Consider the following 15,677-nt stretch of genomic DNA (forward strand, 5'->3'; position numbering starts at 1 on the left):
TCTTAAACTAAAATTGAGAATCTCTAAGTAATTGTTTGTGTTGATAAAACTTTTTACCCACCATGGAAAATGTGAATATTGCCTTGCCAATGTAATCCACTTATCAGTCAATCAGGAGAATTGAAGATCAACCTCCATTCCCACTGCCTGGCTAGTAGTGGTCCCTGGAGAGTAATGAAGTGAACTAGCCCCATCCAATCTTTCTCTATAACCCCAAGAGAGCATAGAAGCCAATGTAGCACTTTGTGGGTCTCCAGCTAAGATCATCTGGAGCAAACAAGATTAAAACTCAACACTTAAATGGTAGCAAGAGCCACTGAGATCATGCCTTTCATTCCTTTTGTGGTGCAATCAATACACATTTGAATATCCATCACTTGTAAGTGAAGCAATGGCAAATGTAATTACCAAAGCTATATAATTTAGGACATCTTTGAAATTGAGGTGGTCAATGTCAGTTGATTTATCCTAACAAAATACAGATGACATTTATTTTGTTAGTTTGCATTTTTATAGAAAGTAAACCAAGTATGAAAGGGAGGTGTGTTCCATGTAAATGAAGATTACAAGTTATATTCAGAGACATTACCATGTGACAGCAATAATCTAGTGCTTTAATTCAGTAGGTAATAAATATAATGGGTCGAAGTTGCCTGTGTATGGATTCCAGCAATGTTCACATCCTTTGCTTGGTATAATGTAGTTTAAAACTGCAGTGCACATTGATGTATTTGAAAATATATGTATCAGTAGAGTAAACATCTTGGCTAATTATCATGTCAGCTTGAATTTCTGGTTCACAGTCAACTCGTCCCAAAACCAGGTTGACCCAAGCACTGTCAGCCATAGATCATCTCGGACCTAAGTGGAAAATATTTCTTGGGCAATCTCTTCCAAACGAGTTACTTGGCACAGTGACCTGCTATTCTGTGAATTCAAATAAACAAGTGTTTTTTACAATCTTCTCAGAACAAAAGCTGTTGATGTGCCTGATAAGTGTACATGTAAAGTAGGTGTGAAGGTGTTTTCCAATTGGGGGTCACTACAATTCTTATTTTCCTACAAGTGGGACCAGTTGTTTTTTGGATTACTGCTTTTTAAACAAATTGCATCAAAAAGCATGTTTTTGTGTAAGATGATTTTGGCAAGTCAAAGTTAAGTCCTGCTACTGTATCATATATATTTGCTTGTAAATGATCAGATGTTAACAGGTACGGTAGTTGTTCTTGACTGATGTTTGATTTTTGTATAATCCTATTAATTCTAGAGCTACACGGCAAAACACAACATATTAATAGTAGCAGATGTAGTAGGGCTAAGAGACATGTACAAAATATGTATTATTCTTAAATGTATTATGTATGCAAATTCTTTGTGCATTTTTGTTTTGTTTTGGCGTGAGTACTGCTACCCAAATTTTTATACGACTCTTCTGTTACATTTTGATAAGTTAAGCACTGGTTATAATGCATGTCATAGAATATATCCAAGTAATGTCTCCTCCTTTTTTCACTTGTAGCTAGTCACTGCCTACCGAACGGTACACAGAGATAAAGAAAAAGTCCAGGTAAGATGCATGTAGTGACATTAGAGAAGTCAAGACAAAGCATGCAAAGTTAAATGCTGATGGCAACATTTCTGTAATAGTTTGTTGATGTATTAGCACTTTAATTCAGAACAGTATTATTCACTGGCAAAGCGGTTCCAGCACAGATGTAGCTGCATGAAATTGCCCAGTGATGGTTTTAACATCAATAAATACACAAATCCCCACTAATGTTGCTCTTGCCTCAAAAATAAGTTGAAGTTATGGCCTGAAATGATGACTATCTGGCATTCATACTTTTTTAAAATTCCAGCTCTTACAGCAGCTGATTTGTCATTCATGTGTCTGCATATTAGTTTAATGTATAGGACTTTCTTAGGACCGTGATACTGAGGTTTTTTGCAGTCAGCTTGGAAAAGACATACTGTACTGTAGAGCAGTGGTGCGCAAACTTTTTTATATGCCACCCCCTTTTCTTAGCAACAAAAAAAACCATTCAACATTTACAGTGCAGGTCCATGTCCTGGCTGTGCGAAGTAGCTGGTCTTTGCTGGGGATTCTGAAGGGAGCGTCGCGTTGGCTCTAGTGTTCCCGTGGGTTAGGGAGGCAAAACCATTCAGGGACTGTTTCTCCTCATAGCACTACAGCGAACCCTGCTGGCCAGGCGCCCAGTGAGTTTAAAAGCGGACACTTGCAGGGCTGGTCTTTGCACTCCAGAGGTCGGAAGCTCGCTGACGTCCGCTCTCGAGTTCCTGAGTGGGAAAAGAGGAAGCTGGTTCAGTCGAAAAAGTGTGATTCACTTTAAAATTACATGTAATTTTGTTTAATAGTGATCAAACAAAAACATCCATTTCACCCAGTACTACAAACATTCATCTTGGATGGTAGAAGTCAAATTCAGACATTCTGTTTCATATATTACTATTTTTGTTTTTATTTCTGTTTAGGCAATACTTAGTCAATGTCAAGACAAATCACTTCGCAGGATTGGGGAGCTGCGAGAGGTAAATGCTATATTACTAAGAAATGAGCATGCTTGTTGTAGCAGTAGCTTTGATGAGTGAACTCCCATGTTGCTTGGTCAGGAGAAACAAACTGGGGCCAGTTTCCCAAAAGCAGCTTTAACCTAACCAATGCAAGTGCAACGTTTGCAAACTGTAGTGTTTCCCAAACACCATCGTAACTACAGTTGCTCTTGAACTACTGCTTGAGTTCACAGGTGAGTACGTGTTTTTAACAGCCTAAGCTCAATTCCAAGCTGGCTTTACCAGCTGCGGGTGCACCCTCTGGAGGTTAAGTATGTAGCCTTGATCTACGTGCAAACTGCATGTGATGTCATTGACACCAACGCCAGGGCTGTGGCGAATGTTGTCACTGCAAGGAGGTGCCTTCTGATGAAGACATCCACACTCGCAGCAGACACACAAACCAAACTGCTGGAATTGCTCCTGGGCAGCAGTGTGGAGTAGTGGTTAGGGCTCTGGACTCTTGACCGGAGGGTTGTGGGTTCAATCCCCAGTGGGGGACACTGCTGTTGTACCCTTGAGCAAGGTACTTCACCTAGATTGCTCCAGTAAAAACCCAACTGTATAAATGGGTAATTGTATGTAAAATAATGTGATATCTGTAAAGTGTGAAATAATGTATAATGTGATATCTTGTAATAATTGTAAGTCGCCCTGGATAAGGGCGTCTGCTAAGAAATAAATAAATAAAAAAAATAAAAAAAAACAATTGCACTGGTCTGAAGTATCCCCTGTCCCATATGAAGGAGGTGAGAAGGGTGACCTGATCCTACTCGGCAGCTGTGGGAGTTTTGCAACAAGCAGTTGTCTTTTAGGCAACAGCTGATTTAATCACCTTTTATAGGAAGGGCACACCCGTTTTCAGTGTAACCAAGGATGCAGGCCCTATAGGTCCTCCTGCAGGCATAAAAAGGAATTAGGTACATTTCTACTTCCTCATATTCCTACCACTAATCTCATTTTATGGCAGGCTGGCAGAATATAACAGCAGTTTCCTTAGAGCTTATACAGTATGGCCACCACCGACAGGCATAATCTACCCACTAGGGACTGGTTACACCCACAGAGTCATTCTACTAGAAGACATCCATCCATGCTCCATTTACATGCCATAGAATAGGCTCCTTATCCTTACAGAGGCAGGGTTTCTACTCAAGGTGTCTTGTATTCATAAAGGATAAGTTCTGACCTATTCTAGACCTTGGGTTTGAACACGTGCATCCTTTCAGATAAATTCAAGATGGCTTACCATTTACCATCATCAAGGCAGTTCCAACCAGGGGACTGTCTGATTTTAAAGGAGCTGAATAATGCCTCCACATACACAGGGTCTGCAGTAAATACCTCTTTTCTCCATCATGGGGTTCCCTTTTGGGATTTCTACACCCCCAGGGTGTTCACCATGGCGATGGCTGAAGTAGCAGCACGTGGGACAAGGTTCTTTACCCTTTTTTCTCAGGACCTGGGCCTAATAATCTACAGGAAATATAATCTCACTCTGGCACAGTCTCTAGTCTTAGGAGAGGATGGCTACACTCCGTCATCTGTCAGGTCACTTCAAGATAGGGGCCAGGCCAACAGCACGGTTTTCAGCAGGTCCTGTGCACTGGTAGCAATCTCATTAGTAAAGGAAGCAAAACTACACATGTGCAACTTCACCTTTCCAAATTTCTTCCGCATCAAGGTTTCTTTGGAACCCCAACAGAAGCCAGATGGTGGTGACATTAACCTTGGATGACCATGGGGCTGCTGCTATCTCTATGGCCTCTTGCACCCCATCTGCATATGGACGCCTCCTTTCTAATGCAGGGAGCACACTTATCGGATTCTTGGTCACCACAACTAACACCTTCATTTAAGTCATCTGGAGCTAGCTATCTGCTGTGCGCTGAAAACATTTCACTCAGTTTTAAACAAGGGGATACATCAATCACTTGGCAGGCCAAAAGGAAATCACAATCCAGGACAACCTACTTGTTGGACTCGTCAACGGCATTGCTGATCTACTCAGCAGTAGATCTATTTGCACAGCAGAAGAACACCAGCTCTCACTTTATTTGCTCCTGCTTTCAGTAGAAAGCAGCCATGGTAACAGACTGCCAGTCCGTTTCATGGTCTATCTGCCTAATGTATGCATACCTGCCACTATGCCAACAATGCTCAGGTAAGTAAGTTGAGACGAAGCAAGTCTCGTCTTATAGCTCCTCACTGGCTCAAGAAGTTCTGGATCTCGGGGATCCTGGAAATGGCACTAGCCGGCCCCTGCACCTAGAGATGAGCAGCGATCTGCTCTCCCATAACAACAATTAGATGTTTCCCACAGTCCTTTGCTGTTAATATTAGCTGCCTAAAGATTGAAGTGCAACTACTGATGAACTAAGACCGATCTGAACAAGTAACAAAGAAGCTAGAGGAGATAACATTCTGCTTTTTGAGGCCTATGCAGGCAAATGGAAAGAAGTTGTATTCTGGTCCGATCTAAAATCTCTACACAACTTGGATATCTCTATCTAATTTCTTATAATACCCCAGCTACCTGTTTCACAAGGGTTCTCCCTCAATGGTCACATCGTTGCAATCTCCAGCATGCTACCTGGCTGTGAATGTCACTCTGTAGGTTCCCACTCTAGGGTGTCTTGAGCCTTTATGGGGAACCACCCAAGACCCCCAAGGGAACACATCATCAACAAACTTATGTTACCACTGTTTGAACCCTGGCGACATGTAAGAAAAATGCCCAACTTGGCAAACAGTATTACTAGTGACAGTGATCTCAGCAGAAGCCTCACAAGTCTCCAAACAGACACTTTCAAATTGGATCTCATCCTGCATCGAGTTCTGTTGCAGCCTTTGAAAGAAACCCATCTTCAGGCTCCATCACAGGGTAAAACTATTGGGGGCAAAACTAAAATCTGCCCAATACAGGACATCTGCCACTCTACTACCTGGGCCTCCTTTGAAACCTTTATTAGAGTTGTAACTTGAGTGTGTCTTGCTCTCAGCCTACTTTTACTCAATGTGTATTGTCTGTGTCTTCCTCTACTAACATCTAACCTCTTGTCTTGATCCTGTAGTATGGTTCACTTTGTGTGTGTTCATCATACGTGGTAAGAATGATGAATACCTGTAATATGGTTAGGATGATGAACTGCACACACACTGGCTTTCATGCCGAAAATGATTATTTCAATGATCTCTGGGTAAGAGATCAGTCTGTTTCTCCTACCCAGCAACATGGAGACTGGAGGTTCACTTTGTGTGTGTGCAGTTCATCATCCTGCAAAGAAACCATTACAAGTAATCCTCGTCTTCTTGAAGGTGTTGTGCTATTAGCTGAGCACTAGGGGCTCTCCTATATTCTAGAATTGGTATCCAATAGTACTACCTCCAGCATCACATGTTAAAAGCTGTGGGGGACAACCAGCTATTTTGCTGGTTATTTCGCTGTGCAGTAGACAGTAGTCATTCTTAAATACACACGTTTCAATGCCAATTCCATCAATTCCCAGAGGGAGCTTATTGTTCAGTGATGCGAGAGAAAGCCGCTAGGCATGAAGAACTAGGCTTGTGTTGTAGTTAATCATCAGACAGGATTGTGTCCTTTTCATAACCATAGGAATGTTCATAGTTGAGAGGGCAGTAATTATCTTGCAATAAAACTCAGTATTATAAAACAAAAGGTTAAATAGCTTTTGTAGCAGAAAAGCATTAGTTAGGAGTGCCTGGAGACTGAACATGTATGGGAGTACTCTGCTAGGAGTAATAATTAATGACATATGAATTCATAATTTGGATTTTATGTAATTCCTTGGAAACCTGGCACTAAGTTCTGATTCTCATACAGGAAATCCACTGCTGTCTTCAACATGGAACATCTCAAAAAGAAAATTGGTTTGAACCCTTATTTATGAACAAATTGGGATATTTTACAAAAGGATATTAAAACAGAGGAAATAAATCTTCTAAAGTGTGTTAGAAGAGGAGCTTTTTAAGCACTGTGGGACTCTGTGTGCTACTTTTAGGTTTCCTTTGTTCAGACCCATGGGTTGTGGTTTTTAAAATTATGTTTCTGTGACTGGTAGGAGCTGCAGATGGACCAGCAGGCTAAGAAACATATACAGGAGGAGTTTGACGCTGCACTTGAGGAGAAAGATCAACACATCACAGTTCTCCAAACTCAGGTAGAGGGTTTTGCCACTTTGGACAATCCTTTGATTTCATCTTACAATTTTAATTGAATGCATAACCACTTCCTCTACAGAGTGACACGAATCTGGAGGATAATTGCCCCAGATGCACAGCAGCAGCTACATTTTGTCAATGTCTCTTTTTGTATTTGTTAAAGTATTTAATGGTGCCTTTTAAAATGGCTTCAACTGTGTGACATGAGCCAACATTTTATTTATTTTTTTTAGATTTCCTGGATAAACCAACTAAAATGTAATACATTTCTGGAGATGCTCCAGAACCATTTATAGGTATAGGACTTGCATTTCAGTGCGTGATTGTGGGAATCCTGCACATTTTTAGATAGATAGATGCTGAGTTCATTGCAATCATCCGCTGCATATATTAACCATTCAGCAGAATGAGGCAACAAATGAGTACAAACATGAAGTTACTGATTTAGTATCACTTTGTGTAACTTAATACAACCTTGGTATTAACAACCTTGGTAAAATCACGTTACACACACACCTCCCATTTATCTATTTCTTATAGATATAGCAGCTGCAGATAGTTTAGAGAGAACTTTGCAATAACCATCCTTCTTTGCATCCTAATATGGGTGTTAAAATGTGTTGTTTTTTTGCTTGTTGTTATTATTATTATTATTATTATTATTATTATTATTATTATTATTATTATTATTATTATTATTATGTATTCATTTAGCAGATGCCTTTATTTGCTAATCTGTAATGCTGTAATTAAGGAAATGTTATGGTTCTAATACCCTGTGTTTCAGATATCAGCTGATAAGATAATCTTAGATGATTTAGGTACTTGAATAATTGTATAATACAGTACAGTTTGGTCTACAGAGAAATCAGTCGTTAAGTACAGTGGATTTTGTGTTTTGTGTTTAGTAGTTTAGTTTTAATACTATACAGACATTACTTAAATGCACATTAAATATTACTGTTTTATTTCTTATTCTTTACATGCAGGATTTGGGTTTGTTCAAACATTCCTTTGTTTTTAAACTCCTATTGCAATATGATATATGTAAATCCTTGATTTAAAATATTTGAAGACTTGTTAGAATATTGTTTCATGTTGTCTTTGTTGGTTATGTGCTTTTTAAATTTCAATTAAAAACATTAACTACAAAAATAGAGCCTGGCTGGCAGGCAGGTCTGGTGGGTTTTGCCCCCTGTAAATATTTTTGAAGAATTATGGCAAATGGTGAAATGTTGAGCATGCTCTTGCTAGGCAATCTGCAGCAAGACAAGCAATGGGACTTGCCTGAAAACCCAGCAATACAGTACATGACGTGAACCAGTGAGTACATTTATTCCAATTGTTTTATTGCCTCAGTCTTATTATCAGGTCATCATACGCAAACTGCACACAGGCAGAAAAGAAAACAGACTGATGAAACATTGTTGGTGGATGGCTCTCTTGTGACCTGGGTGCCTAACACTGAGAATGGAAAATGCACAAGAGAAACCTCAGATACTACACTGGTTTTGCCACTAAGGAATGTGATATAAGCGCGAAGATCAAAAAGGGTCAGTTGCTCACAGATGCAGGCTCTCTCTGTGTCTCTCTCTGTGTCTCTACAACAAGGTACAAACAGGTGCCCGATCCCACTGCTGCTGCTCAACAAAATGACTCTACTGCTAGAATGTAAAGAAGTCATCCAGCTCCAGCCCCATCTGACCCCTCCTCCAAACCGATCCATTTGCCCACCCACAGCATCGAGATGGCTGCACATGATTAGAGCAGGAATAAGTCTGCTGTCTGTTAATTATCCCCCGAATCACGACTCCTCCCCCCCACCCCCCCCCCCGCACTTACTGATTTGTCCGCCCCATGTGATAGATCTGCAGCCTTGGCAGCGAAAGCGAGCGTAAAGGCATCGGGGTCGGTCAGCGTCAATCGAAGGGACTCTGGCTCTCCTCTCGCTGATGGGGAAAATACTGGGGTGGGAGCTAACGACCCCCCTGCATTAAAGTGTTCTTCCTCCGATACCCTGTCCCTATTCTATTTGCAAGCATAGGAGAGCAGTGCACATGTTTTGACAACATTCCAACTGTTTTGAGAATATGTTTCCCTTGGGATTTACCATGCTCAATATTTAAAGTCTACTGTTCTTCAACCCCTATAAAAATGTGATTCCCTCAGTTGATATTTTCAAATTTTCCAGCATAAATATCTTTACCTGTCTTGGACAGCAGTGTAGTAAACAGCATTGTATGGCTATTTTTGTGTGTTTCAGGTGGCCTTGCTGAAGCAAAGGTTACACAGTGGTCAGGGGAATGCTGACCAAACCCAGCTGACCACTGCAGAAAGACAGGAGGTAGAATCGGAGCCTCAAAGCTCCACACAGGAGCTCGGCACAGAAAATGCTAACCTGTCAGAAGGTAAGTCTATTCTATAAAACGAGCAGTCGACGAAACACTGAGGGTGGAAGGTGCCCACTTGAAAACCCCAGAGATGTACCCTACTTAGCTCAATCCAGACGGTTGTCATGCTGATGCGCTGGGGAGGCCGCACTTTGGTTGATCCCCGGAGCCAGCATCGCAGCCGTTGTGTGTGATGATGCGCCAGGGAGGCAAAATAAGCTGATCCCTGGAGGCAGAATTACACTTCAGCCATTAACACCAGACAGAAGGATATCTACATCATCATATGGAAGGAAACGTAAATGGATGGAGATGCATATGGATCACATTAGTTTACTGTAAAGCTACGTCTTAGTTGGTGCTTATCTTGGCGAGAGCCGAGTTCAAATCAGCATGAAGTTTTAACATCTACTCTCGTGTAATGGAAATCTTAACAGTGGATGTAAAGATGTACCCATAGGACATGCAACAGTGAGATGGAATGTTCTTTTCCTGTCGGGTTGTACTGAAGATATTCGCACTCGCATAACAAACCTAGACAGGGACTTTGGCACTGTGCCTTTGTTTTGAACAGAAGGCACAGGCTACTTAGCCATAGGCTTATTTTCAATTAATGTGTGCTCATTTGCATTGTAAATCACATTTGTGAATGTGTTTCCAAAGGCATCCAAAGTAAGTTTACATAGGGATACATAGGAAAATGTCTTTGGGAATGAAATTTATTTGGGAAGCAGCATATCAAAACTGGAGTTTGCAGTTAAAATATGTACAGTAAAATACACTCTTATCTACTTTGTACAATCAAAATAGTATTTATCCATATTAGTGCTTTAGTAATGTTTTTAATTCAGACATCTGTGTGTGATGTAATTGTAGACTTGATATGAAAATAAATTAATTGTAAAAGTTCTGACATTTTGAACCAAAGTCCTATCCTCAGTGCTGGTATTTGCCGCAAAAACAAACCATTTTTGTAGATTGGTGTGCTAGCACCAGCTTTTTCTCATTCCCAACATTCATTGTATTCTTTTAAAAACGATATGCCAAGCAAGCTATACTGTCTGCCAGTAGTGACCATTCCTACCTCTCTCCACTAGATGGCAACGGAGATGCTTCAAAGACTCTGGAGGCTTTGCAGCAGCGAGTGAGACGGCAGGAGAACCTTTTGCAGAAGTGCAAAGAGATGCTACGCACACATAAGGAGCGCTCCACACAGCTCGGCAGCGAAAAAGAAGCACTACAAGAACAGCTTGAGGAGCGTCTCCAGGAGCTGGAGAAAATCAAGGTAGTGTCCTAGTGTTATGCATCCCTGTGAGGAGAGTTTGTAGTTTGCAGGCACAACTGCTAATATCTTGTACGTCATTTTTGTTTTCCAGGCCTCATTTCTTTAATGCAAGTCATATGTAGTCTGTATCAATGTTAAATGTTGCATGGGAGTACTTGGTTTGCTCTTCCTATTTGATACGAAAGCTAACAAGACCCTGTCTAACATAAAGTAGTTTCCTATGCACAGCCAATAATGTAATAGCAAGGCTGAGATGTGGTCTTTTTCCTGTAACAAAGGTTAATTTATAGAATTGGGGCTGTTTTATTATGTGTACTCATAATTCCAGAAGGTGAGAGACAGAACTTTGGACATGTTTGTGTAAATAGAATTATATAGAAACAGTACTTTACCACATGATTGAGATCATTATCATCCAGTAATGAACCTGGAGGTTGCTATGTAAGGCTACTTTCACATATTGGCTCTAATCTTGGATTGCCTTACCTAAATTAGTGATAAACATGGTCTGTAAAACCATCCGTAAATTAAATATATGAAACTTGAAAACTAATGCTGCTGTATTTCTTCAGTGACTCTGTATAATGCATTATTGTAGTTTTGCATAAGTCATTAATAAATCCAGATTACTTTAGGATGTAGACTAATCAAACCAAGTAATTTGTAATCACATCAGTATGTAAAATAGGAATTTTCAGGTCCTTTCTGTTGCCAGGCAATGTAAAGTAGGACAAATAAAGCAGCATTAGTCATTGAATACCGGGAAATAGCTTTGTGTTCAGGGCACTCTACATACAACTAGAAGTAATAACCCTCTGCCACAGTCACTAACAGTCAAGTGTGAAATATATTTTTTTATTTATTGCAGTCATTCTGAGTTGTTCTAGCTGTCTTTTGGCTTTTGGCTGATTTTTAGCCTTCATTACATGTGCCAATGGAAGCATACAGAACTCTTAGTCAAAGCAACTTAACAGAACAAAAACCAACAAACACACGTCTTGGAGAGCCCATCTGTGTGTGAGCTGTCACGCTCCATTATCCCCCTCTGTTCCAGTGGGCTCACTTCCTGTTTTATGTTGTTCTAGGCGTGTGCCTTGACTCTGCTGTTTGTTTGCTTGTCAAGTTTCCTAAACAGAACAGGGTGCTAAATGGAAGAGAGGGATTCTAAGGTCAAACATCATTGGATTGTTGTTTTCCCATTTTCATTGCCATTTGTTCAGTGACTCTGCCACTATAAGGAACTTTATCTCTTCTGTATAGAGCATCGCCCATGTGAAACTATGTTTATCTGTCAGTTTTGGTGTCATCATATGCAATCATTTACAGTAACTGTCTGTCTGAGGCTCTTTATTAGACAGCAAGTAATTAAATAACAAACAAAGGCAATCTATGGCACGCAGATACTTGTCATTAAGAAAGTCTCTCTTCTGACACCTGCTCTCTTTTGTTTTCTTAAGGAACTCCACACTGCTGAAAAGACCAAGCTAATCACTCAGCTCCGGGATGCCAAGAATTTGATTGAACAGCTGGAGCAAGATAAGGTGGGTTTAGTCTGTTTAAAGTAGAGAATGGGGGGCTCCCGAGTGGCGCATCCGGTAAAGGCGCTCCGCGTGGAGTGCAGGATGTGCCCTATAGCCTGGAGATCGCAGGTTCGAATCCAGGCTATGTCACTGCCAACCGTGACCGGGGGTTGCTAGGGGGTGGTGCACAATTGTCCGAGCGCCGCCCTGGTCGGCAGGGCAATCAATGGTTCACCACGCACCAGCGACCCCTGTGGCTGATAGGGAGCCTGCAGGTCTGCAGTGGAGCCATTCAGATCTGTGTTGTCCTCCGGCACTATAGGTCTGTAGCTTCGCTGTAGATCCGCAGTGCGAAAAATGACGGCTTGGCAGGAACACGTTTCGGAGGACGTGTGTTTCAGCTTCCATTTCATGAATCGCCGGGAGGTTGCAGCGGTGAACCGGGATAAAAAAAAATGTATAATTGGGCATTCCAAATTTTGGGAGAAAACCGGGGTAAAAACCATTGGTGATGACTGACTAAATAAAAAAATAAATAAAAAAAGAGAGAGAATGAACAGATCAGACCTGGGGATCTTCCACTGCTCACCATCTGAGAATAGGCCAACCTGATTTGGAGCTGTTGAGGGACAGGGAAGGGCAAACCTGCTGAGATGCACTCAATTAAAGTGGTGACTTTTGTGACTGTATCGTCACTCTATGATGAAACAGTCCTATCAGCTGCATGAATCAAATCCGGCAGGGTTCTCAGCTGGTTTTCTAGACGACTAAAATCCAAGTCTTGATTAGTTGTGGAATACAGTTGAATTTTTTGTTTTGATTTTTTCATAATCAAAATCAATTTATCTTGGTGGTGGAATGTAGATCTGCCATTGTATGCAGTATGCTGTTTTCAGGTAATGAGCCTGGTCTTGAACCAATATTCCTCCAAACTGTTGTGTAAAAGCAGTGTGTATCAGGCTGTTACCAAGCATCTTGCCTAAAGGTGTTTATTTTAGCAACATGGACACTAACATATATAACATCTATAAAAGGAAACTAATGTTCAACAAAATTAATTCTATGATTTCAAAATTGGAATGCTGATTTTAATTCATGTTTTTATTGTTTTATTGCGTGGCGTTCTTTTCTTAGGGAATGGTCATTGCAGAAACCAAAAGGCAGATGCATGAGACTCTGGAGATGAAAGAGGAGGAAATTGCCCAGCTCCGCTCAAGAATCCTGCAGACTACAGCACTGCGTGAGGAGCTGCAGGAGCAGAAGGAGAAGTCAGAGAAAGACGGTAAGAAACTCTGTACCTCTCTCAATACCAACAGGCTTGATTATTGCTTTCCATTCCATTGTCCAGTTCAACTTTTGTTTGTCTTATAAAATATAATTTGAACAGTTCTGTTAATCAGTTATTCGTGTGTCATGTACTAGTTTTAGCATTTCCTTCAATTACGCCAGTGTACGTTCTACATTCTGTTAACATTTATTTTTTTTAATACGTAAGCTTTTTGTTTTTTCTTCATTATTTTGCATAATTTTCCACACAGCTTTACACACAAGCAAGGCAAACGTATTAGTTTATTTTAGAAGTTTAACCAGGATTTCTCACATGTTTCAAAGTACTACAGTGGTCCAGTACCTATTGCTTCTGAAAGAACTGTTTTCTTTTTCTTTTTTTTTTTTGGTCTATATTTAGTGTGTTTTCTATATAGCTCTACCCTTAAATATAATGGGTCAATTGCAACGAATATTCAGAGTTAGTAAGCATCAAGCATACTAAGTTGTGGACTACCTTGTACGGTATTTTCCTGAGGATCATCCCCAGCTGCGGATTAAGTTAGTTCCAATTGCAATGAACAAACAAGTTGGGGATCAGCTGATCCTCAGGTTTAATACGCAGCAGAGGATCAAGACTATTTCCAAACATCAACTGCAGGGTGCGCTCACAAACCAGTTGATTCCAGTTTGATATTGTTCAAAAGATTTATGTGATTTAAGCATTTGCATTTTTTCTGCAAAAAAATGTATCAAAGCTGTAAATGTAATCAGATATAAAAGTCATCCAGGTATATAAAGGTCTAATATTCATTGTATTCATACCAAAGAAATAATGGCTAGTGGCCGTGTACAGAATCACTCGACCGAGCAGAAACTTTATTTTGTCGAGCAATGCCAACAGCAATTGAGCGGAGCGTCTGACCGTCCTTCATCCCGTGATATACAGCCTAATTACATCGTTTATGCCCAATTTGCTTGCCTCAATAGAAGGAGCTATTGATAGTGATAGTGTTGGGGTTGATGCACAAGGATCTGTCCCAGCAACGCCAGGTAAGATTCACTGCAGTTTAGTCAACATATTGGCTGCTATTAAATGCAAATAGTAGTGTTCCATGAACAGGCCATTCTTCGCAGATGCAGAGAGACACATGGCGTGAAGAGGAAATACCCTGTGACAATTCCAATGTAATCATTCCAAATATTTTTCATAATCCTCTCATATCTACATGTATTATAATTGTATATTTATTCTATAAAAAACAGTCCAATAGTAGAAGATTGAGCGTGCTGGCAGGTTATCAAAATAATAATTAAGAGCACAACCCAAATATTATACAGCTGACCTTGCTGTACTATTTATTGAGACTTAGTGCTCCCTCTAAACAGATCAAAATAACATGTGATGGTAATTTCAACTGTTTATAAGGTACACTAATCATCAGTAAATAATACATATTGGCATATGTTTTGTAAAATATTTGGGTTGAGTTCTCTCTAGATTTTTTTACACTTTACTGTTGGCGATTCCAAAGCGGGGAGGAGGCAAGGCTGTGGAGCGCATTTCCCTCGTGTCTCTGCTGGAAACCTTCCCTCAGTCTGCTGCTCATCCACTGAGACAGCGTTATCATCTGTACCAGAAGGGAAATGGGCTCACACATCTTCAGAACCAAGAACTATACTTTTCAGAGAGAGATTTCGCAGGTGTAATACCAGTGAAGCCTTTATTGAAAATCAAACAATTATACAGGTCCATAATACACAAAACAGTGCAGTGCAATCACAATCAAACAGTGACCAGATTACAAATGTATCACATGTTGATAGGGACGTTTCTCTTGAGCAGGCAATCCAATTTTCAAATCCAGAAGAGGGACCATTAGGCTTGGGAGGTGAGGAGGACGGGGTAGATGAGGTGGGGAGGGGGCGGAGAGGGATAGGGGTAGGGCAGGTGTAGTCCAGAGGCAAGGTGGGGTGGAGGATGATCCAAGACGCATGGGGCGTGCTGTATGTCAGCGAGCTCTTCCTGTGTTTGAGAGACAAATGCTGGAATGATCTGAAAGACTACATTTATTAAAATAAATTGCTACAAAATCAGGAAGCAAGAGGGCAACTGTTACACAACGAGAAGATGCAACTGATAAAACGAAAGCAGAAAGCTTACAAATCAAACCATACAAAACGTAACCGTAGTCGCCTAACATCTTTGCACCCATCAAATTATGGGAACAATGAGGCACACTTATAAAGGAGACAGCTTAATATCCAATCCAGTCGGCTAAAGACAATATCCACCTCCATGATTTAAATTTAGCGACCTTGGAGTGACTAATAAAAGCATATTGTTATCAGGTTTTATTTAATTATATTTCATTCCTTATTAAATATTGATGCTAAATTTTGAAAAATATTCTGTATTCTAAATATTTGATATCGATTTTATTAATGGTTTCATTTCAGAAA

At 40.4% G+C, this 15,677-nt stretch overlaps 1 protein-coding gene across 2 annotated transcripts in view; it reads left to right on the top strand.

Annotated features, from left to right (window-relative positions):
- Positions 1-15,677, top strand: part of LOC117394759 (golgin subfamily A member 4-like) — a 92,057-nt gene that overhangs the window by 30,126 nt on the left and 46,254 nt on the right. For both annotated transcript variants that reach the window (XM_033993292.3, XM_059012926.1), the window contains exons 5-11: positions 1,520-1,567; positions 2,494-2,550; positions 6,654-6,752; positions 9,017-9,161; positions 10,241-10,428; positions 11,886-11,969; positions 13,083-13,230. In XM_033993292.3, the coding sequence (XP_033849183.3) occupies positions 1,520-1,567; positions 2,494-2,550; positions 6,654-6,752; positions 9,017-9,161; positions 10,241-10,428; positions 11,886-11,969; positions 13,083-13,230 (769 nt within the window). The remainder of the gene's footprint in view (positions 1-1,519; positions 1,568-2,493; positions 2,551-6,653; positions 6,753-9,016; positions 9,162-10,240; positions 10,429-11,885; positions 11,970-13,082; positions 13,231-15,677) is intronic.

Source organism: Acipenser ruthenus, chromosome 3 (assembly GCF_902713425.1).
Source record: "Acipenser ruthenus chromosome 3, fAciRut3.2 maternal haplotype, whole genome shotgun sequence".
NCBI lineage: Eukaryota > Metazoa > Chordata > Actinopteri > Acipenseriformes > Acipenseridae > Acipenser > Acipenser ruthenus.